General features: G+C 43.7%; 1 protein-coding gene and 1 long non-coding RNA gene across 3 annotated transcripts in view; one reads left to right on the forward strand and one right to left on the reverse strand.

Moving 5' to 3' along the window:
* Nucleotides 1-9,110, forward strand: part of LOC308589537 — a 28,394-nt gene extending 19,284 nt beyond the window's left edge. The window contains exons 2-3 of the long non-coding RNA XR_014009366.1: nucleotides 2,648-2,728; nucleotides 8,113-9,110. This is a non-coding gene — a long non-coding RNA (uncharacterized lncRNA). The remainder of the gene's footprint in view (nucleotides 1-2,647; nucleotides 2,729-8,112) is intronic.
* The window catches only part of NALF1 (NALCN channel auxiliary factor 1), a 328,184-nt gene that overhangs the window by 2,101 nt on the left and 299,527 nt on the right, over nucleotides 1-26,556 (reverse strand). For both annotated transcript variants that reach the window (XM_081198573.1, XM_081198574.1), the window contains exon 2: nucleotides 11,896-12,067. In XM_081198573.1, coding sequence (XP_081054699.1) covers nucleotides 11,896-12,067 — 172 coding nt within the window. The remainder of the gene's footprint in view (nucleotides 1-11,895; nucleotides 12,068-26,556) is intronic.

The raw sequence follows: 26,556 nt of genomic DNA on the forward strand, positions 1-26,556 counted from the left end.
TCTACCTCTATAATCCCTAACAGAAATACTTCAGGCTTTTTTGGGGGGGAAGGTATACTCATTCTGAACATTTTTTTTTTAATCTCATCATGTATCATTTCCCAAAATATGCTCACTTTCATGCAAGACCACCACTTCTTTTTGGCAGTTTGAACCCATTGGTGATGTAGCGTCCAATTCACAATATGTTCTTTTAAGAGTAAACGAGTTCACAGATGATTCACCCCATGCCTAGGAGTATTAAAGTAAAGGGGACCCCGACCATTAGGTCCAGTTGTGACAGACTCTGGGGTTGCGGCGCTCATCTCGCTTTATTGGCTGAGTGAACCAGCGTACAGCGTACAGTCATTTGGCCAGCATGACTAAACCGCTTCTGGCGAACCAGAGCTGCGCACGGAAACTCCGTTTAGCTTCCCGCTGGAGCGGTACCTATTTATCTACCTGCACTGGCGTGCTTTCGAACTGCTAGGTTGGCAGGAGCAGGGACCGAGCAGCGAGAGCTCACCCCATTGCGGGGATTCGAACCGCCGACCTTCTGATTGGCAAGTCCTAGGCTCTGTTGTTTTAACCCACAGCGCCACCCGCGTCCCTCTAGGAGTATTAAGAAGCTGCTAATAAGTTACTGATTGAGTAATAACTATTCACAGTAGAACCTTCTATACTACTTTACATTAGGTATGATTCTGAGCATACCAGCATGGAGAAAGAGGTTTTAATGAAATAAATGGGGCTGATTTTCAAGCAAACGTGCTGAGGATTTAGGTGTACTTATTGCTCAAAAGCCATTTGAGGAAGTACCCTGTTGCACTTAATTCACTCCAGTGAACGAAACCAGCTGAAGCGCCAGAATGTTAGCCTTAGGGTCGTGTAATTGTCACCATCTGTTTATAAGTTACTAAAAGTTCCTTTTCTTGTTCATTCCACTTACCTTTACTTCCTGCAGATAGGCAACAATAAGCTGAGGGGAAGAGTCCAAACATTTATTTAAAGCTACCTTCTATTTATTTTTTAAAATTACTGTTACATAATTTAGAGCTGGAGTAGGCAATCAGCCCAAGCAGGATCTACTGGGAAATCTCTGGGTAATTTGCAGTGGATCAGCAAAAGTTTCTGATTCCCAGTGGTTAGGACATTACATTGTGCAGACATTACTTTATAGTCAGCTTATTGGTGGAAGTAGCTATTCAACAGGAAAACGAGAAGTAGACTTTTGCGCAAAAGCATTGTAAGGTCTATTCACTTCTGGTACCTTGAGCAAATTCCTAGACTCAAAATGTGGTATGAAGTACTCCAATATATACCATATTTTTCACCCTATAAGACGCACCAGACCACAAGACGCACCTAGTTTTGAGAGGAGGAAAACCAGAAAAAAAATATTCTGAATCTCAGAAGCCAGAACAGCAAGAGGGATTGCAGCGCAGTGAAAGCAGCAATCCCTCTTGCTGTTCTGGCTTCTGGGATAGCTGTGCAACCTGCATTTGCTCCATAAGACGCACACACATTTCCCCTTACTTTTTAGGAGGGAAAAAGTGAGCCTTGTAGAGCAAAAAATATGGTAATTCTAACCGTATGTCTTTGGCACCTGACACTACTTAGGAGATACTGGGGCTCTTATTAAATATGACAAGTCTGAAGACTGCCCAGGCCACCTATAAAGTATTGAATTTGGACTTATAGTGGTTTCGCTCCCCTTCCATGAAGCCGCTATATATTTTAGGATGTTAAGGAAAGGGGGAAAGGGGGTTAATTCTCCATGAGCTGGCAGAAACGTCTGTTTGCTGCCTTCCTCAGCAGCTACTTTGGCACTTATTTTCCTACAGGCCGGGTTGTTTTTTTCAGCCAGAACTCAGTTCCAACACCTCTCAGGTGGATGCTGTTGCTATTACAGTGGTGCTTCAGGTTACAGACACTTCAGGTTAAAGACTCCGCTAACCCAGAAATAGTACCTCTGGTTAAGAACTTTGCTTCAGGATGAGAACAGAAATCGTGCGGAGGCAGTGGGAGGCCCCATTAGCTAAAGTAGTACCTCAGGTTAAGAACAGTTTCAGGTTAAGAACAGACCTCCAGAACAAATTAAGTTCTTAACCCGAGGTACCACTGTATAAGAGAACAATGAAGGTGTTCATGGTGAGTTCCAGCACCTCTTTTTCTAGAAAAATAGCACTGCCACTACAGGCAACGTCTCAACAATCATTGATCATGTGGCTAGCATGACTCCTCACATTTGGCAATGTGGCAACATCACTGTTTCCCTATAATTTGCCAAACTGTAAACCATAACATACAGCATACAGCAATTACATAATACATGACATCAAGGGTTTTAAAAAAATCTTGTTTGGGTTTTTTTTAAAAAAAAAAGGGAGTCAGAGTTCTTATGTTAACTCAGGCCCAGCTTAACTTTGGTTAGACCTCTTAATCTCCAGCACAACTTGCTGCAATATTATCTCCCTCTCTCTTTCTTGAACCACTTTATGTATCAGAAAGCTGTTTGCATAATTCAAAAGAAAGAGAGCCGTTTCTGCCATAGTAAACCTGCTTCCAGGAATTGGCAAAGGTTTCAGGAATCAGTATCTTGGATCGCTATCCAAAGGGCAGTAATAATAAGTAATGTGTGATATCTCCCACCTGTGTTTATATGCAGAGTCTGTCATCATATGAAAGCCTATTGTAGTGGACATCTAAGACCACCGAGGGCATCACCAGGAATCTGAACTCCATAAAGGTATTTCTTAAGGCAGCCGGCATGTGTTTGGTCAAACAGTATGCTCTCAAATGCTTTGTTCATGTAAGAGCAGAATTCAACTCTTAGAAGTAATACAGTGGTAAAGGTAAAGGGACGCCTGAGCATTAGGTCCAGTCGTGGCCGACTCTGGGGTTGTGGTGCTCATCTCGCTTTATTGGCTGAGGGAACCGGCATTCAGCTTCCGGGTCATGTGGCCAGTATGACTAAGCCGCTTCTGGCGAACCAGAGCAGCGCACGGAAACGCCGTTTACCTTCCCGCCGGAGTGGTACCTATTTATCTCCTTGCACTTTGATGTGCTTTCGAACTGCTAGGTTGGCAGGAGCAGGGACCGAGCAATGGGAGCTCACCCCGTCGCAGGGATTCGAACCGCCAACCTTCTGATCGGCAAGCCCAAGGCTCAGTGGTTTAGACCACAATGCCACCCGCATCCCTATTGCTTTTTACCCCATTCCATATAACAAAAAGCAGGAAGTTGTTCAGTTGGCAGAGTTGCAATTCATTTGATGTAATTTAACTCGCTGCAGTCAGCTCTCGCCTTGATAGTTAACTGGAGAAGCATTTTTTTAAAAAAGGCAATATTCAATAAATAGTTTCCAATTTATCATAAAGCTGTCCTATTGCTTTTATAGCAGCACCACTTCATGGCTTTCCTCCCAAAGAATGCTAAGAATTGTAGTCCCTCTACCATCCCCCCTAAGAGCCCTTATAGTTTTCAAAGTTTCCTGGAGAGAAAAATGACTATTAAACCAGTTAAGTTGTTAGTGTAGCTTGTACCCTCTGAATATTTCACAGTATCTACTGAATATGGGTTGAAATGTTTATTGGTCTCCACTAGGTGTCCCCAGTTACCTATCAAACATTACGAAAAATATAGCAGTGGTAAGCCATGCATAGTTCACAGAATTTGAAACACAACAATTAAGTATCAATAGCACTTTGCTACAGCATTTGTGCAGTGTCTTGCTCACTGGCTGTAAAAAAACTTTGAGACTGGCACTCTGCAATCTATTGGCTCAAATTGCAGGAGCTGAGTTTAATGTTAAAAGCCAAGAAATATTTAATAAAAATACATTAAAAGCCTTACATGGACCACAATTATCAAAGTGATAAATATGTGATAAATGATAAATATTTGATAAATATGTGCCATTATTATTGTTGTTTTTATTCATTTTCATCTTTAACCTGTTTAGCATGATTGCACTGAGACATATCTTTGTTTTATATTAGAGCATATGACATGCAACAGTTACATAAAATTAAAATAACAATAAATACTCAGAGAAATGTTTATGAAGATATGTTGTATTAAAGTGTAAATACCAAAGGGAGCAAGCGAGGCAGAGGTAACTGCAAAGCACTTGAGGCACGTTGTAATTAATTTATCTTATGTAGACAGCCCTGGTTCCTTACATGGCAAGTGTGTAAGACATGAGGCTTTTTACCCAAGTAAGAGATTTTGCTACATATTCCTCTTGAAAGCTTAACTAACTGGTCAAATGAGCTGCACTTTTAGGGAGATGGTGCATACTCTCCCAGGCAACTTCAGCTTCCTCCATATACCAAAACATCAACAATACATAGTAACATTTTTGGTATATTGTACTTGGCCACAACAGAGACTGAAATTCCCTCACTGTGGGAACTTTTATGTGGACCAATGTCTCTTGGCAAAACAGTCAGCAGAGGGAATCTTTAGCAGAATTGATGCTTTGGGAAAGGAAGTGTCTGGTTTGAATGCCATAATTGGTACACAGGTTGTGTTAGTGGAGACAGGAATCCTGACTGTAGCCCCACAGATAGGACCCAAGCTGAAGTTGGCGAAGGTTTGAAGGTATATCAAGACAGGGATAGGTCTGAGCTCTCTAGCTACTGAATCTGATAGATGTCATTTAATTGTTTAAGTCCCTATCAGGATTTGAATTAAACCCCGAGACCTGTTTTTACACCAATATGAACTCAGGAGATGGACCAAATTCTTTTAGAAAGGTTCCCAGATGTTCTACCGGTCGTCCTTCAAAAGTGGCCAGTGAAGAAACCCACCAGAATAATGAAAACAGAATCTGAACTGCAAGCAGGAATTCAAGCCTTCTTAGTAGGGGCTTCCCTGAATGTAGGAAATGGTTTACATTGCAAATATCTGTCTAATTGTGATTAGAGAGGCAGTATTGAACTAACCTTTCAGGAGCCATATGTATGGGATAAATTTTGGTCTCTAATTCATGATTGCTGATTGGAGAGCTGTTAATCGAATTAAAATGTTGTCCAAATAACAGCCCCACCCCCATTGCAAGTTAGATATCGGTTCCATGTAATTATTAGAAAAGGGAACTGCAGTCTGGAAAAGGCAACTTGAGAGGAAGGAGCAAGAAGTTCTAGAGCCATAACTCCTGCCTTTGTCACCTATCTTAGAATAGACAAGAAAGGAATATTCATTATATTGGCCTGAACGTAGGTATTGGACGAAATATGCCTAGGTTAGAGGCCCAAAATTCCTAGTCTGTTAGCAGTCTATTTTATAGAAATCAAAAAGGTCTTAACATACTTTCCTGGAATCTGGCGTGTTGGGTGCATAATAATTTTATTTGTTTGCTCCAGCAATATGATATAATATATTGCAAGATACTTTGTCTCATGCACAGAATACTTCTCTGCTTTACAGGGTTATAACTATTTTAGCCAGGCAGCTGTTAGCAAATCATAAAGGGCCTAAGAAGTGGGAGCTTGGGTACCTTTATATTATTTGATTCGGTAGAAGATTTTTTGATAGCAGATTTTGGAATTCAAAATAATTACGTTTTGCCAGCACAAATAAAAACTGAATTAGGAACCATGTTTTAGTGTATAAACAACTACCATCCCCCTATGGTCACTGACCACCAAGATTTGGTCAGATTTAGCATCCCTACTGGGGCAGATAGGCCATAATTTCCCTACAGCATTTATACTTCTTTGCAGGGATTTCAATGTCCGAATTGTTGCAACTTCAGAGTACCTCTTGCTACTTTTAGGCCTATTTTACAAGCCTCTCATTGCTCTTTGGATAAGAATTATAACGCACCAGGCCTGAAATTGTTGGCATTTGTATTCTAGCATAATTTATATATCCTTCAAGGGAGTCCTGTAGACATTTCTGTGAATAGGTGTGTCAATCTAAACGTCTTCTATGGTTTATGGCATAAGTAAGAAGGTTAATAATACCGTATTTTTCGTCCCATAGGATGCTCCGTCCCATAGGACGCACCTAGTTTTTTGGGGGGGAAATAAAGGGAAAAAAATTTCCTTTATTTCCCCCTCCCAAAAGCAGGTCGGGGAAACCGAACCAGGTCGAGGAACAGCGGGATGGCGGCGCTGCGCCTCCCTGCTGTCCCCCGAGCTTGTGGGGCTGGCCGGTGTATGCTCCGCGCGAGGGGTGCGCTGCTTCAGGGCGCCCTGCCCGCCAGGCGGCAGGCTGCTATCCACAGCGTGGGGAGCCCTGCGGGGAACTCCTGCAGGGCTCCCCACGCTGCGGATGTCTGCCTGGCGCGAGGGGCGCTCTGCTTCAGGGCGCCCTTCGCGGTGGGCGGCAGGCTGCTATCCGCAGCGTGGGGAGCCCTGCGGGGAACTCCTGCAGGGCTCCAACACGCTGCAGATGTCTGCCTGGCGCGAGGGGCGCTCTGCTTCAGGGCGCCCTTCGCGGTGGGCGGCAGGCTGCTATCCGCAGCGTGGGGAGCCCTGCGGGGAACTCCTGCAGGGCTCCAACACGCTGCAGATGTCTGCCCGGCGCGGGGAGCGCTCTGCTTCAGGGCGCCCCTCGCGCCAGGCGGCAGGCTGCTATCCGCAGCCTTGACATCCCTGCGGGACCTCCCACAGGGCTGCCTAGGCTGCGGATGTCTTCCTGAAGCCTGGAGGGCGAGAGGGGTCGGTGCGCACCGACCCCTCTCGCTCTCCAAGCTTCAGCAAAAGCCTGCATTCCCCCCATAGGACGCACCCAGATTTCCCCTTCATTTTTGGAGGGGGAAAAGTGCATCCTATAGGGCGAAAAATACGGTAATAATAATTTATTTATACCCCGCTCATCTGGCTGGGTTTCTCCAGCCATTCTGGGCGGCTTTCAACAGAATATTAAAATACAATAGTCTATTAAACATTAAAAGCTTCCCTAAACAGGGCTGCCTTCAGATGTCTTCTAAAAGTCTGGTAGTTGTTTTTCTCTTTGACATCTGGTGGGAGGGCGTTCCACAGGGCGGGTGCCACTACCGAGAAGGCCCTCTGCCTGGTTCCCTGTAACTTGGCTTCTCGCAGCGAGGAACCGCCAGAAGGCCCTCAGAGCTGGACCTCAGGTTGACATGAGATTCTTCATAATGAACGCTGCTTGACCTTGGTACAAGCCTGACACATTCAGGCATACCCCGGGAGTTCTCCATACCTTGGATAAGGGTCAACACATGCAAATTTAGTACAGTCCATTCAACTCCAGAATGGGGGCCATTAAGGAATTTGAAGGGAAAGCACATATATTTTTTAAAATAAAAAAGTGATGTCTAAGTGGTCACTCTACATGCGTATCCCCCACACAGTTCAAGGCACCAACAAAATACCGTATTTTTCGCCCTATACGGCGCACTTTTTCCCCTCCAAAAATGAAGGGGAAATGTGTGTGCGTCCTATGGGGCGAATGCAGGCTTTCGCTGAAGCCTGGAGAGTGAGAGGGGTCGGTGCGCACCGACCCCTCTCGCTCTCCAGGCTTCAGGAGAGCCCCACCGCAAGCCCCAAAAGCTTGGGGGACAGCGGGAGAGGTGCAGCGTGCCTTTACCGCTGTCCCCCGACTTGGTTAGAAGGCTGGCGGGGGGGAGAAGCCTGTTCCTCCCCGTCGCCAGCCCCACAAACTCGGGGGACAGCGGGAGGCGCAGCGTGCCTTTCCCGCTGTCCCCCGACTTGGTTAGAAGGCTGGCGGAGGGCTTCCCCCTTCTCCAGCCCCGCAAGCTCCCAGAGCGATGCCAAAGCTGCACACAGCTTTGGCATGGCTCTGGGTCCTGTTCTGGGGGCTGGGAGAGGGGGAAGCCCGAGCTTCCCCCGCCCCAGCCCCGCGCCTGGGGGGGGATAATTTTTTCCCCTTTATTATCCCCCCCAAAAAAAATCTAGGTGCGTCCTATGGGCCGGTGCATCCTATAGGGCGAAAAATACGGTACTTGAAGGGAGAGCAGGCTAACTCATGACACTTAAACAGAGTTGCCCTGTTAAGCAGAGAAGGGGGAGAAAGATGCAGTTCCAAAAACAGCCTCCTCTTTACTTCAAAAACAGAGAGATTTCTTCTCTCCCAGGAACCAGAGTGATCAGAGGCCTGTTAAATAAGCCCTACATTTTTTCCTTCCTGTTTCAGACCTGCAGGCAAGAAGAGGAGAAAGCAGCTGAAGACCAGCCAACCAGAACTGCAGGCTGCCACTTCAGACTCTTTCATGCATAAGAACTGCAAAACATTGCCACCTGTGGAGGGCGCGACGACTGAAAAATACGAGGGGTCAACTGCAATCTGTGTATTGTTATGTGTTTATGGCATGAGCCCTCTGGTACTATTTTCAGAGAAACTCTCTTATTATTGAATGGTGATTTGCTGCTCCTGTTGATAACACGTAAATATTAAATTGAACGGGAGAAAGAGCGATTACAAGGTGGGGAGTACATGCTGTCTATCTATGTAAGGCCATTTCTGTTCACCTCACTGCTTATGGAGTGGGAACTTCTCTGTAGAGTCCATGTTTGAAAATGGAAGAAAAGCACATCCATAAATGTTCATGGGACAATTTAGTCGGTGCACAGAACTAGTGATTTGGTCAGAATTATAAATGCTGCTGATGTACAGTCACACATGGTCTGAAAAACCAAGTGTGGGGAGACTGCTGGCTGTCTTCTCCTCAAAATGCTATTCCTGGTGCCTTATATCTGCTCTCTACCTGAGGCTGTTTTTGAAGACCACCTTGCAACTGGTAGCTATAAGGCTAGATGGGATCATAGGTCTTTAAAAGCACTATACAGCCTGCCATGAGTTATTGAGGGTGTTAGTACTGGCATACAAAAAGCTTAGGGCCCAAAGCTTAGTGTCTCCCCTAATACCTAATGCCCCCTTGCTTTGAGGCTGGCAGGAGAGGCCCTGCTCTTGATCCTCCTGACCAGCATGGTCTGTGGTACGGTGACTTGAGACAGGGCTTCTTCTGTGGTGGCACCTCAGCTGTGGAATAATAATAATTTATAATTTATACCTCGCCCATCTGGCTGGGTTTCCCCACCCACTCTGGGCAGCTCCCAACAGAATATTAAAAACACGACAAAGCATCAAACATTAATAACTTCCCTAAACAAGGTTGCCTTCAGATGTCTTCTAAAAGTCAAATGCTTGTTTATTTCCTTGACATCTGACGGCAGGGCGTTCCACAGGGAGGGTGTCATTACTGAGAAGGCCTGGTTCCCTGTAACCTCACTTCTCACAGCAAGGAACTGCCAGAAGGCCCTTGGAGCTGGACCTCAGTGTCTGGGCTGAATGATGGTAGTGGAGACGCTCCCTTCAGGTATACTGGGCCAAGACACATCTTGGGGAAGAGCAGTTGCCATTAATTTTTAAACACATCAGTTGAAGACATGCCTGTTCACTGGTCTTTCAGGAGGTAAAATTTCATTGAATCTAACAGTATAATTATTGTTCTTCTTGTGCTATGCTGATGTTTTGTTCTTGTAGTTTTTAGATTTTTAACAATAGTATGTAAATGGCTGTATTTTCACTATGATATCTCAGGCACCTCAGCCTTCTTTGCAGACAGAGCAAAGGAGCATCAAGGTAAATAACAGTAACCACCTGGGATAGCAGATCCCTGTGTGGGTCTTCTTCCTACCACTTTGGGATATGTAGTCCTTGTACATACCAGAGCTAGGCAGGTATTTTGGCTGTGGCATTTGTGCTGACTCCGGGTCCTTCTGCTATGTCAGACTTTGCAGATTTCTCTGGGCTTGGTATGGGCATATAAGACTCCCTAGGATATCTATGTATTAGCTGTGAATGTCTAAAAGTGAAGAATAACTTATTCTGCCCTGCATGTTCAACAGAATTAATTAGCCATGATATTGTATGCATATGTTACAGTTAATAGCAGTGTCAAAAGCAAGCATGATAAAAGGTTCCTGTTCAATAATTAATTATTCTCCCTGCAGTATTGCAAAACCTAGAATTTCTCCTCCTTTAATTATGTTAAGGAGAAGATGTGACCAAAGTCCCTTTTTTCCATCAGGAATTTGATGTGGTAGCTTAGTGAGTTATAGAAAGTATGCTGAGCTCAGGGTATGCGTTCTACACACAACAGGGGTGCAGTATAGCTCAAGTGCCACCACAATGCATGAGGCATGGAAGAAAACTTAAGAATGTAAGAAAAGCCCTGCTGGATCAGATGAGTGGCCCACCTAGACCTCACAGCAGCCAGCCAGATATCTGTGGGAAGCTGGACCTAGAGCAGGCATAGGCAAACTCTGGCTCTCCAGATGTTTGGGACTACAATTCCCGTGATCCCTAGCTAACAGGACCAGTGGTCAGGGATGATGGGAATTGTAGTCCCAAACATCTGGGGGGCCGGAGTTTGCCTATGCCTGGCCTAAAGGATCTACACTGGCTCCCAGTACAGTGGTACCTCGGGTTAAGAACTTCATTCGTTCTGGAGGTCCGTTCTTAACCTGAAACGGTTCTTAACCTGAGGTACCACTTTAGCTAATGGGGCCTGCCACTGCATGATTTCTGTTCTCATCCTGAAGCAAAGTTCTTAACCCGAGGTACTAATTCTGGGTTAGCAGAGTCTGTAACCTGAAGCGTCTGTAATCTGAGGTAGCACTGTACATTTCTGAGCATAGCTCAGAGTGTTGGTGCTGACCTTTAAAGCCCTAAACAGCCATGGCTCTGTATACCTGAAAGAGCATCTCCACCCATATCTTTCAGCCTGGACACTGAGATCCAGCTCCGAGGGACGTCTGGCAGTTCCCTCACTGCAAGAAATGAAGTTACAGGGAACCAGGCAGAGGGCCTTCTTGGCAGTGGTGCCCTTCCATCAGATGTCAAAGAGATAAAGAGCGACACAACTTTTAGAAGGCATCTGAAGGCAGCCCTGTAGCAGTTTTTAATGTTTGATGTTTTGTTGCTTTTATATGTGTTGGAAGCTGCTCAGAGTGGCTGGGACAACCCATCCAGATGGGTGGGATATAAATAATAACATGATGATGACGCAGGACCACGAGGGCACTCTCCCCTCTGTCTCTTTCTAGCAACTGGTATTCAGAAGCAGAACATAACCATAAGGGGGAATAGCTATTGATTACTCACAACAGTGAAGTTGGGAGCTAAACCATTTCGCCATTTTTTTCAGCTGACAGGCTGCATGAATGGCCAGCCTGATGTGCAGAATGCAAAGAAATGTGGTCCTTTGTTAAAAAAAATAAAATAATAAGTACCTACGGTGAGGTCATAGTGCATTATTGGCAATATTAGCCCAACAATCACCCAGTAATCACCATCACATACCAATGTGAGCAGGGGCACAAAGACTGGAACTGCCAAGCTACAGTGGCAGGAAGTGGCATTGGGTTATGCAGTTCATGGGGGGGGGGATTAGGAGGGAGAAGGAGCCCAAAAGCTCAACCAGCAGCAAGAGAAGCTCTCTCTAGCAGGCCCTGAAAGAGCAACTGTGGCTTTTGAACAGGCAACATGAGCTGGAAGTGTACAGGAGCATTAAAATAAATTATACCCAATAGAAAGAGAACAAATAAGATTAGCCTGTCATGCACTTGTATCTGAGAACTGTAAGTCAACAGAGAGAGGGGGGTGGGTGGGAAGTGGTAGCTGTTCAGACATAGGGCTCTGGACTGGGCTGGGGTTTTTGGGAAGGGCTCTTGGGTAGAAAGGAGGAATTTCTGTACCACCTGATAGCAATGGAATAGCAGAAGCACAGACAAGGGCATGTTGTGTAGTGATCCCCAGCCATACCCACCCACGGGCATGTTGTTCTCAAGCTTCCTTTGGACACCTTTGCTTTGCAACCTTTGAAAGCCTTTGGGAATGACTATACTTTGCCCTATCATGCGGTGGTGTGTTCAGAGAGAGACGCCAAATAACGACTGCTGAAATCTGTCCTACCTGTACAGATGAAACTGGATAATCCTCCATAGATGACATCATCGTTGTCTGGTAATATAAATGGACACCTTGTCTGAACCTCCAAACAGTATTGCTTGCAAGGAATTGTGTGGTTGCAGTGAGACTGTGTGACTTCAAAATACTGGGAACAGAGCCAGGCTTTGTAGACAGTCTAAGGAAGAGGTGGGGGGAGAGAGAGAAAGAAAAGAATCAGACATACAGATGAGCCAAAGCAACATTGCCAGGATTAACTATGTATACATTGCACAGCACACAATTCTAAGAGACTCTCACTCAGGTAAATTGCATTACTTTCCTTCCAGTTCCAGAAAATGATTTTCTGAAATGCTTTCTATTTCTTTATCCAATCATTGTCCCGTTAATTCCATGAAATACATGCCTGGTTTGCATGTGATACTAAAACAGGCTTTAGCTTTATGTGGACAAGCAAGCTGCAACAACAACTAAGGCTCAGGATCACCTGCTTCCCTTTCCCATGCAGGTGGAAAGAAGACCTGTTTGGAGAATTGGCTTCACTTTGTTATTGTGCCTCAACAAGACAACCAAAATAAGTCCACTGCTCCCACATAGGTCATTCAGGGAGATAGCACCCTACAATGCCCACGGGGCCCAAACCTTACTCTCTGTGTGGCATTCAGTGCCAGTCCTACTCAGAGTAGTCCCATTGAAGTTAAGGAATATGACTTAACTTAGGCTCATTAATTTCAGTAGGTTTATTCTGAGTAGGACTAGCATTGAATCTAAGCTGCTGGGTGCTTCCAGATGAGGCTTTAATATTGCAATCTCACCCAGTCTTCTCATTTTTTAAAAAAAGGAAAGCACTTGGAATCTCTGCCAGGACTTCCTCAGCAACTCCTCAGCACGCTGTATCAACTCCCGCTTATCTAAAGTTCTAACCTCACATTAATATGCTAGGCATGGGACTGCCAATGAGATATTCCAGGACCCCAGAATGCAAGACGGTAGAGAGATGAGGAGCTGAGCACATCAGTGAGATGAAGGATTCCATTGCACTTGCATGGGGAAGTGAAGGGAGCAGCTGTGGTATTGGGCAGGGAGAGATGGCCCCTGGCTCTCTCTCATCGGGCCCAAAGATCCCAGATCCAGAATGGAATCAGGGAGCAGAAAATGTGAGCTTGTGAGCTTAATTCAGATTTAATATGCCAAAATGCACTGGAACTGTGGTATGGCTGGTGGAGCTTATCTGGGAAATGAATGCACTGGAGAGTTAAGAGAAGGCATCAGCCATTTCCAAACAGCAGCAACACCTGGAGGAAGAGGAGAAACCTGCTTCCTCTTTAGCTACTTTGGTGCCGTCTGCCAGGCCCAGATTTTAAAGTGATTTCTGTCTGCCTGTACAGGATTTCGGTCCTGTAACTTTGGCTATGCCTCCATTGAAAAGTCCCCTTAGCAGAGTGAGTCCAAATCAGTTTGGCAAAGTTACATACTTGAACAATGGAAACAAAATACAAGAAAGAGCTTCCAGAAATGATACGCCAATCAGTTTGCCTGCTGCAGTTGCACCATGTAAAGTCAATCACAAATATTCACAGAAGGTGGTGCTGGTTCCCTGCAACTAAAGATCAAAACCCAGGTATAGCAGCTAAAAGCAATGTGCTACAGGGTTCCTTTGATCACTTAGGTGTCGTGCTATATAAATTTGCTATTTTCATTTTTTTTATCACTTGAACATCTAAACTCTGGGGATGAAAGGACATACGTAGAAACAACTGGAAGGACAATTAATTTGGATTTCATAACCGTGAGCCCTCCACCCCAGATATTTTTGGCACCGTAGTTCAAGAGCATATTGATCTACTTTTTAAATAACATGCTTAGATGTAATACTTTTCTACCTGTAGCAGATAATCTTCATATATGCTTTCATGAATAGCTTGGGCTTTATACGCCTTTGAGAACATCTCCTTTCATTTAATCCTATGACTGGGGTTTCAATTTCTAGCCTGAACTCAAGTTTTGGCACCTTTCAGGTGAACGCCATTGCCATTATAAGAAAACAAGGAAGGCGTTCATGGTGAGTTCCGGCACACACCTCCCCCCTCCCAAAAAAATAGCACTGCCAATGAGTGCTTTCACTAAAGTTCACCATCCATATTTGAACAGAGGCACCTCAACAGTCAGTCTCAGTAGCTGCTCACAACTGTAAATGTATCCATGACCAGTCATATTTCACCAGACTATCACACCGACTCGCCAGATTCCATCCCTGCGCTTGCTTTCTGGCTTTCTGAGTTGGGATCTTGCTCTACTCGCTATTCACCATATTCTGTTGCCAGGATCTGCCCGTGATCTACGGTCATCCACCACAGTTTGCAAGGCTCTGCTCCTGCTAACTAAGTTCCAGCGAACCCCAGCATACTTGTTGGCAAGTCTACATGCAAGACGTCTCTCCCTTGGCAGACAAGCAATTGCTGTGTGTACTATAAAGAAATCTACCAACCCAAGAAGTCCACAGATGAACTGCACCTTGAGTTTCTTCTGGAGCTAGAGAACCCCCAGATTACCTCAGGAAACACATTGGCATTACAAGGGCTTCTTTTACAAAATCTAAAACAATATCCCAGAAGATCTTTCTTATGATGGGGCTGAGATTTTCATTTGTAGCTTTGATTTGTTTATACATATGAACCTTAATGTTATAAGCTGCTTTGAGTTTATATGTATATTTAAAAAGTGGGACGTAATTTTAAAAAATAAAAACAATACACTTAAAAAAATAACCTGAGGATGAAGCCAATAGAAGGTATATTTTGTTTGCTGGGGAGGGGTATTTATTTTTAGATTTTTTAATCTGCTTTTTTAAACATCTCACCTGCCCAAAGCCCCTAGAAGAGGGCAGAATGCTCATTTAAATAAACAAATCCCAGAAAAATAACTGCCTCATACAATTTCCTAATATTATTATTCTTTTCTAAGCTGTTGGATGATGGTCATTTAAGCATTTCTGAGAGGATTAGTAAGTACATTTCTTCCACTGGCAATTGTAAAAAGCAGTATAGAATAACTGATTATTTTTTCTTTTTCCCCTCTGTACCTAGCCTTCACAAAAAGCACAATGAGAACTTAAGGGAGGAGGGAACTGGAAATTCAACAGCTGGGAGCTTGAAAAGGGATAATTTCCTAGAGAACTTGGTTCAATTTAAACCCATTTCATTTTATCTGTTCTGGTTTTAATTTGTGTCAGTAAAAGTTTAATTTCTGTAATTACCCACAAAGCTGTTATCTTCAGCTTATTTGCAATGGCAGCAGGTAGTGGCAAAGTTGCTAGGTGACCAGCTAAGAAAAGAGAAAAAAAATCTATTGCTAATCTGTGGTTTATGATTACCACTTGCAGTTGGATTTTTGTCATTGTACCTTGCAGGGAAAGATATTCCCATTACAAATGCAATATCAATTGCTTAAGGAGAGCTTCCATGTTGTTGTTAGTTTAAACATGTTATTTACAGGCTAAAAAAATCAAGGTGAAACTTTTGTTTTGTTTGGATAAGAGCTTTTTAAAAATTGTACTGGCTTTCGAAACAGCTAGCTATGAAACTAATAACCCTTGTGCTTTCAGTGCCTTGGCTGATCTTATCTCTTATGCATCTCCTGTTGGGAAAAATACAAATATTGAATAAATTATTGTTGTAAAAATCCGACTCCACAGTAGCAAATGAAAGGGGTTTGCTGATTCTCAAGGAGTTACCTAAGAGCAGCTAGGCATTGCTGATAACAGGAAAAGTGGCACCACCCACTCTACAAGTCAATTGCTACCTTCCAACTAGCAGTAGAGGACCCGTTATGCTTCTGCTACTGAGACATCTTAGTGAAGAGTATTCTCCTCCTCGCTTCGATACATTGTGAGCAGAGGTGGCATATTTTCAGGCAGCTAAGTGGATTTTCTCAGTGCACCATACACTGGTGATGGCATCAGCCTAAGAACAACCGGAACACTGTTCTGGGTTAGACCATCCATTTACCACACTGACCAGTTATCTGGAAAGCAAAGAAGCAGGGCACAAAAACGACGACTCTCCCTCTAAACCCATCATCTGCTAGTCAGAGGCATATTGTCCCATATACCTGGAGGCATCTGTTTATCTATCAGGGCTGATAGAGCTACCATCCTTTTCCCATGCTATCTAAGCTTTACAGATGTTTTGGGAGAGGTGCCTTGGCTGAATGGCGAAGCACATCGGTTGCATGCCAGTGGTCCCAGAATATCTGCCCATCAGAATAGGCAAGAGTGTTCTAAACTTTACATGGTGCTCGTAAGAATGCAACAGTCTGCTCAAAAAGGCCAGTGACCCAACCACTCCAGGTTCTTCGTCTCACACTGGCCAACCAGATGCCTATGGAAAACCCAAAAGCACAACAGGTTGCGATTCCCAAGAACCAGCAATCAGAGACATACTGCCTCTGACATGGAGGTATCACATAGCCGTCATGGCTAATAGTGTTGACAGCCTTATATCCCATAGATTTGTCTAATCCTCTATTAGTGCCATCCAAATTGGTGGTCACCACTACTACTTGGGATCAGATTTCATCATTTAACTATGCCCTTTCTGATGACGTAGTTTCTTTTGTCTGTCCTGAATATTCCAACATTCAGCTCATTTGGGTGTCTCCAAGTTCTAATATTACAAGACAGGAATAAAAACTTCTCTATGCCCATGCATAATTTTATACATCCCATAAGACAAACGCATAATCCACATGGCCGTAGGCTGGCAGCCATGACCTCATCTTGGGGCAATGTGTTCCATAAATTTATTGTGCATTGGAGTGTGGGAGGCGAAACTACCTGAGCCTCCTGAGATCTGGAGTGCCTTTCCATTGGTGGCAAACCATTTGAGAATGCCCTTCCCAGAGAAGGTTACTGTACCTACTGTCTTTTTGTCAATACTATTTTCAATATGTTTTCAAGCACCTTAGATCCATGTGCTCTTAATACACTGGATTCCAGATCTGCTGTGTACATTTAGCATTGTTGTGCATCTTTCTAGTTTTTTACTTGCTGCCACTGACAATTTTAATGCTGCTTTAAAAAAAAACACCTGATGACTATTTAATAGTGATCAAGCAAGGCACCCAAGAGATGTGGGTGGCGCTGTGGGTTAAACCACAGAGCCTAGGACTTGCCGATAAGAAGGTTGGCGGTTCGAATCCCCGCAACGGGGTGAGCTCCCGTTGCTCAGTCCCTGCTCCTGCCAACCTAGCAGTTTGAAAGCACGTCAAAGTGCAAGTAGATAAATAGGTACTGCTCCAGCGGGAAGGTAAACAGCGTTTCCGTGCGCTGCTCTGGTTTGCCAGAAGCGGCTTAGTCCTGCTGGCCACATGACCCGGAAGCTGTATGCCGGCTCCCTCGGCCAATAAAGCGAGATGAGCGCCGCAACCCCAGAGTCGGCCACGACTGGACCTAATGGTCAGGGGTCCCTTTACCTTTACCTAGGCAAGGCACCCAGAAAACCCTGTTACTGGGAAACATACAAATACTGTAAGTTAAACCCTTTTGTTGGCCCGGAACCTCTTGCTAAGCATCTTTCTTGGGTGATCCCAAGATATTACACTGCAGCTGGCATTTTCAATGTTCTACCGTTTATCGCTGAGAGGAGAGGAAGACTGGAAAATGATTCATTATAAAATAAAGACAATTTGTCCTATCGGTATAAAAATTGGCATGTTGAATTGGCCCAGGGAGAAGTATGATTCTGTTCGAATTTCAGAAATATCTAATGGAAAATGGCTAAGTTATACCTGTTGCAAATATTTTGTTCAAGGTGCAGAGCTCCCACTGTTTGCAATTATTTTTACATCCACCTACAGGTACAGTTTTTAAAAGAACTTTGCTAGTTCTGAGTATGTGAAAAATCACAGATATTTCAGGTTACATGCCTTTCACTGGCCTAGGGAAAATCCAAAGTATATTCCCAAAGTTATGAGCTTTCAGAGCTCCCATTTCAAATCAATAATCCAGTCCTCTCCCACACTCCTTAACACAGAAGTTTCCTAAATCTACAGCTATCTTTTATATCTTAAGAAACGGCACGCTTTTCATATGAGGAAGCTTTCTTTTTCTAATTTGATGTTTCATTACATATTATTATAAAATGAATCAAAATATCCAATAAGCACACACCATTATCAAAACAGAAATGAACCGAAAAGAGAAATCATTAACATTCAGGCTGTTACCAAAAAAATAAAAAAATAAAAAATTAGAACACCTTCCACATTAGAAAGAAAACAAAAACCCATACAATTACAGCTGATGTGACAACAATCTAAATACGTGATGGCTTTTAAACTAATGGCTCTTTACGTGAATCCTGAAGTGTGACACATGAGGACTGAACCAGCATGATGAGGATGATGATGAGGAGGAGGAAGACGAGGACTGAACCAGCATCATCAGAAACATTTGATTCAGCCATAAGACTGCATCCTAGGCAACCCCATGTAATGGTCTATAGGAGGTGGTATGGCTGATAGCAGATGGGAGACCCTGTGGGAATCTAATGAGATTGATGAGGCTGCAGCCCTACAGACACTTAAAGGTAAAGGGACCCCTGACCATTAGGTCCAGTTGCAGATGACTGGGGTTGTGGCACTCATCTTGGTTTAGTGGCCGAGGGAGCCGGCGTACAGCTTCCGGGTCATGTGGCCAGCATGACTAAGCCGCTTCTGGCAAACCAGAGCAGTGCACGGAAACGCCGTTTACCTTCCTGCCGGAGTGGTACCTATTTATCTACTTGCACTTTGTCGTGCTTTTGAACTGCGAGGTTGGCAGGAGCAGGGACCGAGCAATGGGAGCTCACCCCGTTGCGGGGATTCAAACCGCCAACCTTCTGATCGGCAAGCCCTAGGCTCTGTGGTTTAGACCACAGCGCCACCCAGGTCCCTTTACAGACACTTACCTGGGAGTATTTCCCATTGAGCTCAGTGGGGTTTACTTCAGAGTAGACATATACAGTACAGGTATGAGTTATCTGAATGACAGCAGAACCATACTGTAGTTTTTGAGAGTCCCAAGAAAGTCCTAAATGTAGGAATTCATAATTCTCCAGCTTCTAAAGACTGTTTTAAGAAGCAGTTGCCATGGGGAAATGTAAGCTGCACAGCACACAACACTCGTGTACATGTTAAGGGGGACATAAGTTGAGCAGTTAATATGCATATCAACCAGCAACTGTGCATGTTCCTCAGGCATGGAGAATGTGCATAATTGCCCCATGAGAAGGAAACTCTGCATATTTGCTGGCCATAATATCTCAAGCAGCCTTTGGTTATTGACTGCACTGTAGTTTACCCCTCACAGAACTACAGTTCCCAGCAACCCTTAACTGAGGGAAAGAACATGCTTTGAACGTGCCTTAAAGGTATAGTGTACACAGCCAAAATTCCAACTTTGACACTGTACGAAAGCTAGATTTTTCCTCGATAATTACTGCATTTTGCAAAGGATATATGCATGCCTTTATTTTAGTTTCCTGTTTTTTTCATTTGGCATTTTTAGCATGGCTAGGAGCTTGAAAAGCTGGTAGTGGCCTGGGCCTCTGAAAGTGCCTACAAATACCTGAAGATGTTCAATATTCTGGAACCTTTTAAATCACTTTTCCAACACCAGGTTCTAAGAGTATGACTAAAGAAATAGTCCTGGAGTATGCTATTATTTACCAACGATAAATTATTTACCAAGATGGAGCAGCATATTAATCAAACAAATAAACAACACTGGCTGTGTATGGTAATGAAACAATATTGAAGCCTCCAAGCTTATTATAAAGTGTAATTGAATATCCAACATTTATGCTACTCCTTCATTACTTCAGCGTTTATTTTCTATGCCTCCCCCCCAATATATAATATGAGTCCGTGTATGCGCAGTAATGTGCACACATTGCTTCTAAGCCCAATTAACACCATCTTTATTTGGTTTACTATAATGTTTTTATGGTATCTATTTTCAACTCTTTCCTTTCCAGCGGTCCCAAATAGCAAAAGCTAAGCTATTCACAAGAAGGGCAGGGTAGACAGCTATTGGGTGCTTTGGTTAATATTGGCTGCAACAGCTTGCAGTTGCAACACGGGTTGTGTGCATATTCACTTTCTATTCATAAACAGAAACTTGTGTTGCTTATTTTGATGTTAACTGGCCTTGCTGCAGTAGCAGCTGGCAAGGTGGGCCTGTGTTACTTACTTCGCTTTCCAACATGGTGGCCACTGCTTGTAACCGGGGGGAAGCCAAAGAATAGTCTTGCTCTTCCTTCCTTATTGGAAAAACCAAGTAAGCAATCTGGTCCCACCCGGCTGGCTGTTTTTTTGGCTATTTTATTATGTTGTTAGCTGCCTTATGTTATGCACATTATACTTTATGTTCTTTTACTAAAGTTTAGGTATGATAGGGACGCGGGTGGCGCTGTGGGTTAAACCACAGAGCCTAAGACTTGCCGATCAGAAGGTCGGCGGTTCGAATCCCCATGACAGGGTGAGCTCCCATTGCTCGGTCCCTGCTCCTGCCAACCTAGCAGTTCAAAAGCACGTCAAAGTGCAAGTAGATAAATAGGTACCACTCCAGCGGGAAAGTAAACGGCATTTCCATGCGCTGCTCTGGTTCACCAGAAGTGGCTTAGTCATGCTGGCCACGTGACCCAGAAGCTGTACGCCAGCTCCCTTGGCCAGTAAAGCAAGATAAGCGCCGCAACCCCAGAGTTGGTTACAACTGGACCTAATGGTCAGGGGTCCCTTTACCTATATTTGGAATCCATTCTTACAAATACTGTACAGTCATACCTTGGATCCCAAACGCCTTGCAATTTTAACGTTTTGGCTCTCGAACACCGCAAACTCGGAAGTGAGTGTTCCGGTTTCCGAATGTTCCTTTGGAAGCCAAATGTCCAACGGGGCTTCTGCGGCTTCCGATTGGCTGCAGGAGCTTCCTGCAGCCAACCAGAAGCCACACTTTGGTTTCCGAAAATTTCGGAAGTTGAACAGACTTCCGGAACGGATTCCATTCAACTTCCAAGGTACGAATGTAATAGGTTAAGATCTGGTGAAGTATAATAACAACTTTGTAAAGTATACAGTTTTGGGTTCTCTCTCCCCCCCCCCTTTACTTTCCCTTCTATACGGCTGCTGTTCTCTTTTTTCCTCTCTCTCTTTTATTCACGTCTCACCATATTTAGTGCACATATAATTATGTGCTTTTTAACTTTCAATAAAGAAATAAACATGCTTTTTTAAAAAAGACTGTTTCGAGCTAATATGATGTTGTTTCACAAAGTTGCTTTGGGAAGAAATAAAAGCTAAGTCACTGTTCATGTTTCAAAATGTTTTGTAGGCATTAGAGGAGAGAGGGAAAAGAGGAAAACCACTCAATGGCAGGGAGGCCTATATTTTACCTGGTAGGGTGAGGGGATACAAAGCCTGCAAAATCAATATCAATCTGTCACAAATGGTTCATAAGTTGCAAATTCTGCATCGAAACGAAGTACTGTTTTCTGAATACATTGTTCCGGGAGACATCATTTTCTCTCCTGAAAGAAGGTAGCCAGCAACACTGAGTAATCCTTGTGTTATCGCTAAGACTCAACTGAAAGCCTCTTTATGAGAAACCAAGGAAATAGTCCTTATTATGTCACTCTTCATTTCTCCTGTTCAGCTGTAGATCTGCATTGCAATAATGTCAACTCTGATTAAATAAGGCCAGCTGGAACTGGAAACTACATAAACAATGCAAGTATAATCAGGATGTATGTAATGTACATTGTTGCAAGCATCCCAGAGAATGTGAGGAACCATAACCCTTAGGTTACTATTAATACATGTTTCTTGATTATGTTGTTTTCACAGTGTGTTGTTGTGTTATTCTTTCTAACTGCCCTCTGAAGTATGCAAACATGGCAACCTAAATGTTGACTGTGCATCAAACTACCTGAGTGTACAAAGGATCATTTACCCACATTCCAAATACAAAGACTCAGACCCTTTCTCCCTCTTGCTCAGTCTCCTTTTCACTTTCTCCTGCTTTTACATGCCCTTCCTCTCTACTTCTAACTGTTAAACACGGCAAAGCAGTAAAAGGGACAGTATGTCAAACTGCTGGGGTAGAAAGAGTCCTCTGGAGAATTCACACTGAGTGTAGGTCTCAAGTGCAGAATTGTTGCCTCTCCAAAATATGATGTACTGTCTAAGGGTTCGATTCAATAAAACATAGGTCTTGGCTTATGCTGCACGAAAACCAAGGAAAGCTGTGGAAGTGGTGGAAAAATCAATTTTCTATGGATGCCAGAGCAGAGAAACATGACAGGTGTTTTTTTATTATATAAAAAAATAAAATTGGGTTCTTAAACAAGAGCAAGATACATAAGCTGCATACTGAGATATGAGACTAGGTAACCACCGCACATTTTTTGGGGGGGGGAATGGGGGAACACACATGTGATTAAAGCTGTGACATTCCGTGAATCATTAGTAATCAGGTACCAAGTGACAAATGATCTAGCAAGTGGGATCTGCATAGGTTGGCTGTAACTCCTACTTTACATAGGACAGTCCTTTTTTCTGAAGTTCTGTCGGAGGACAGCATTCTGCTTGAATGAGTCCTCGGTTTGAAGGGCTGCCTGGTCCAAGTCCAGTTTCAAAGATAACCAAGAAGGGACAGCAGGGCCGCTTCAACAGTTAGGAGCTGGACAGAGACTGAACAGGCACACAGACAAACCTGGTCATGGTCTTCACAACTATGGTGAGATGTATTGCCTTGCTATTTTAACTATAGTGCTTCCTAAATTTGCATCTGTATATAAATTTGCATTATTTAAAAGGTAAAAGTAAAGGACCCCTGACAGTTAAGTCCAGTCATGAACAACTCTGGGGTTGTGGCGCTCATCTTACTTTACTGGCTGAGGCAGCTGACGTTTGTCCGAGGACAGTTTTTTCGGGTCATGTGGCCAGCATGACTAAGCTGCTTCTGGTGAAACCAGAGCAGCACACAGAAACGCCGTTTACCTTCTCACCGGAGCAGTATCTATTTATCTACTTGCACTTTGATGTGCTTTCAAACTGCTAGGTTGGCAGGAGCTGGGACCAAGCAACAGGAGCTCACCCCGTCGCGGGGATTTGAACCGCCGACCTTCCGATCAGCAAGCCCTTGGTTCATATGACTTCCATATGACCCGGAAGCTGTACGCTGGCTCCCTCGGCCAATAAAGCGAGATGAGCGCCGCAATCCCAGACTCAGCCACAACTGGACCTAATGGTCAGGGTTCCCTTTACCTTTACTAAGCAGAAGAAGAACCTTGATGGATCAGATTAAAGCCCTTTCTAGCCTCCACAGTGGCTAATCAGATGGCTATGGGAAGCCCACAAGCAAGATATGACTACAATAGCTTTCTCCTACACACACACACACACCACTTCTGTATGGCAGAACGTATACCTGACAAAGTAGCTGGATATGATACTTTATTCCCTGTACACTTGACATTTGCACACCATGTACCTCTTGTTACTATATGTTCTCTGACACAGTGCTTATATACACATTTCATACAATATTATGTGCATCTGAAGCCCTCTGATATCAGTGGTACTTTGATACCATTTGATGGTTCCGTTATATTGATTTCAATTGGGTCATACCTGATTCTACAATTTGGTTCTAAGGTTTTCTTTTTGCATCTACTTTCCTTCCCATGTAAAGTTTATTTTAAAAAAAAATCAAATATTGTGAATGAAAAGGTCTGTGCCTTTCCTTTTCTGAGCTGTTCTATAGCCTTCATTCTGGTTTGTATGTATCTAAAAAGATACATGAGAAAAATACTAAAGTGTCATCTATCAGAACAGCTACAGTAACTTGAATTTAGAAAAGACAAAAAAAGGGACAAATACAGATTGCATCTGTGCTTTTCCACTGTCATTTTTCCCCCAAGTAAGATTAAACTCAGTTATGGTAAAATCTGAAGAATTTATTGCATTAAATCCTATCTGCCAAATTAAATCAAGCTATTACAAGGAATGCATATTGTCTGCAGGGCTTCCATTGAGAGCTTCCTGAGTTTTATGATAGGCTATTATTTGTTAGGTACACGAATGCTTAATATTACAGGAGAATTGTTTAGTTTTACAGCATATAAATTATTTCGTATAGATTATAAATATTTCCACCAGTTAATTTATAAGCTACTATAACAAAACAAATCAGCAGATTGTATTTTATCAGTTAAAAGTAGGGTAGAGAAAGTAGACTAGTAAATCACAACTGTATTGCCCTAACTTAGCGTTACCTCATCAGTATATAGCTTTTGCTAAAATTTAATAGAAGAATGCTTTTGCACCAGCGTTTCTAAACAGAGTGCCAGTGAAATTGCCATCACTGTTGATTACCATGAAGATTGGTTTTTTGTTGTGGAAAGTCACCAAGCACACAAAGATGTTAGTATCTGCCTGTCACAAGTATTACCACTTGTTCACAACCCAACACTTATCTTGCTGCCTGTTTACTGAATGCATAGATAGTGAAATCTGCCCTTAGGGTACAATATGACACTTCATTGTGCATCTTAATGTGATGGTTAGCAAACAAAATAAGTAAACAGATCTGCGATTGACTAAAGCAAGATGCCACAACTAGGCATCACATCTAATGTTTATTAGCCTTTATTATGATAGCTTATCCCATAGCAGGAAAAGTGGTCTGCTGGGTATGCTAGTCCCAAGCCCTTTAGGCCTTTATATCTCAAGAATGAAACCTTGAACTTGGCTTGGTAGCAAATAAGCAGCCAGTGCAGATCCTTAAGCACCAGCATAAATGTGTTAGGCCAGATATGCCACTCAGTACTTTGCCGCATCAGTCTACACTAACTAAGCCCATAGAACTCATTACAGTAATCTAACAGTGATGTAAACAATTGGTCGTGAGCACTCCATGCCGCAGAGGTCAATTGACTTCTATTGAGAGAGAGATCAAACAATACTCTCAGATTGTGTACCTGCTCCAAGGGCATCCAGAACAGGCAGACATACCAGGCCCAATTCTTGGATCCAGGAACCACTCCTCCACTGCTTCTCTATCTTGTCAATATTCAGTCTCAGTTTATTAGCCCTCCCCCAGCCTACTTTTGTGTCCAGTAACTGATTCAAGAGATGCCTGGCTTCTTATGAATTTATTTCTCTGTAATAGAGCCCGAGGGTCATTTTTTATATTGGTAACACTTCACTCCAAATCGAATGACTGCTCCCAGCAGTGGCACATACCGTATTTTTTGTTCTATAAGACTCACTTTTTCCTTCCTAAAAAGTAAGGGGAAATTTGTGTGCGTCTTATGGAGCGAATGCAGGCTGCGCAGCTATCCCAGAAGCCAGAACAGCAAGAGGGATTGCTGTTTTCGCTGCGCAGCGATCTCTCTTGCTGTTCTGGGTTCTGAGATTCAGAATTATTATTTTTTCTTGTTTTCCTCCTCCAAAAACTAGGTGCGTCTTGTGGTCTGGTGCATCTTATAGAGCGAAAAATATGGTACATTAAACATATACTGCTATGCAGCACCTTAGGGTTAACTGCCAAGGGGCTGAGGCACAGTCACTCAACGCCACTTGAAGGAACCATCTCTGCAGGTTGACAGGGGCTGGCAGGGCTCTGACAAGTGTGTGGCAGAGGCAGGGAGGCCAGGAAATTAGCCCAGAAGAGGGAACCAGAAGTTTATAGAGGTTGGTGTCACCCATGAGACAGGGCAGGGGGAGAAGGAAGGCTCAGAGCAGGGGGAGGTGTGCAGGATGTGTTGGGAGCAGAAGAAGAGACTGTTCAGGTGAAGGACAAACCAGTCAAATCCCTCTTATCCCCACTGCACTGACTCCTAGAACCAGAAGTGGCTTGAAGAGGGAACAGCAATGATTTCTTCTGTCTAGCTAGAGTACATAAAGAAGGCGGGGGGAGTCCCACTGTTGCTGCAACTGCTCTGCAGGACACAGACCTGGGGACAGCTGCCTTAAGGCTGGAAGTGTGTGTGTGTGTGTGTGTGTGTGTGTGTGTGTGTGTGTGTGTGTGTTTGTAGCACAGCAGGAGATGCTGTAAGTGTGTTCTTTTGTCAAATAAAGAATTAACTTATCAGGAATGTCCTGGGGTTGCCCAGGACACAGGTAGGAATTGAACTACTATAATCCAGTGCCTCTGACCCTCAACCCACAGACAGAATCCAAGGGCATGCTGTGTTCAACAGAATAAAAACCCACTGAGGATCCAGCATGATTAACAAGATTGAACTTCCTCTGTCTCTCTCTCCCTGAAGAGATGATCCATCAGGGCAACCAAGGTCAATTTTGTCCCCAAACCAGGCCTGAACCCAGACCGAAATGTCCAGATAACCAGTTTCCTTCAATAATATTTTGTTCTCCTATCCCCAATGTTCTGTATCAGGAAAGTAGAAGCTGTTGTAGTTGTAAAGCATGGGACAGAATGGTGGGAGAGGGGGAGAAGTCTAGTTGTCTAGTTTGTACATCGCAACATATCCTTCATGCTTATGTCATTCTGTGAAAATGCCACGTCCTAATTTGTAAGTAGAACTTCTAAGCCAGAATTTCTTCCACACAGCATTCAATACCCATCTAGGAAGAGGGTGTTGGGCAGTGGGCACAATTTCCTAT

The sequence above is a fragment of the Podarcis bocagei genome (assembly GCF_964188305.1).
Source record: "Podarcis bocagei genome assembly, chromosome: 6".
Lineage (NCBI taxonomy): Eukaryota > Metazoa > Chordata > Lepidosauria > Squamata > Lacertidae > Podarcis > Podarcis bocagei.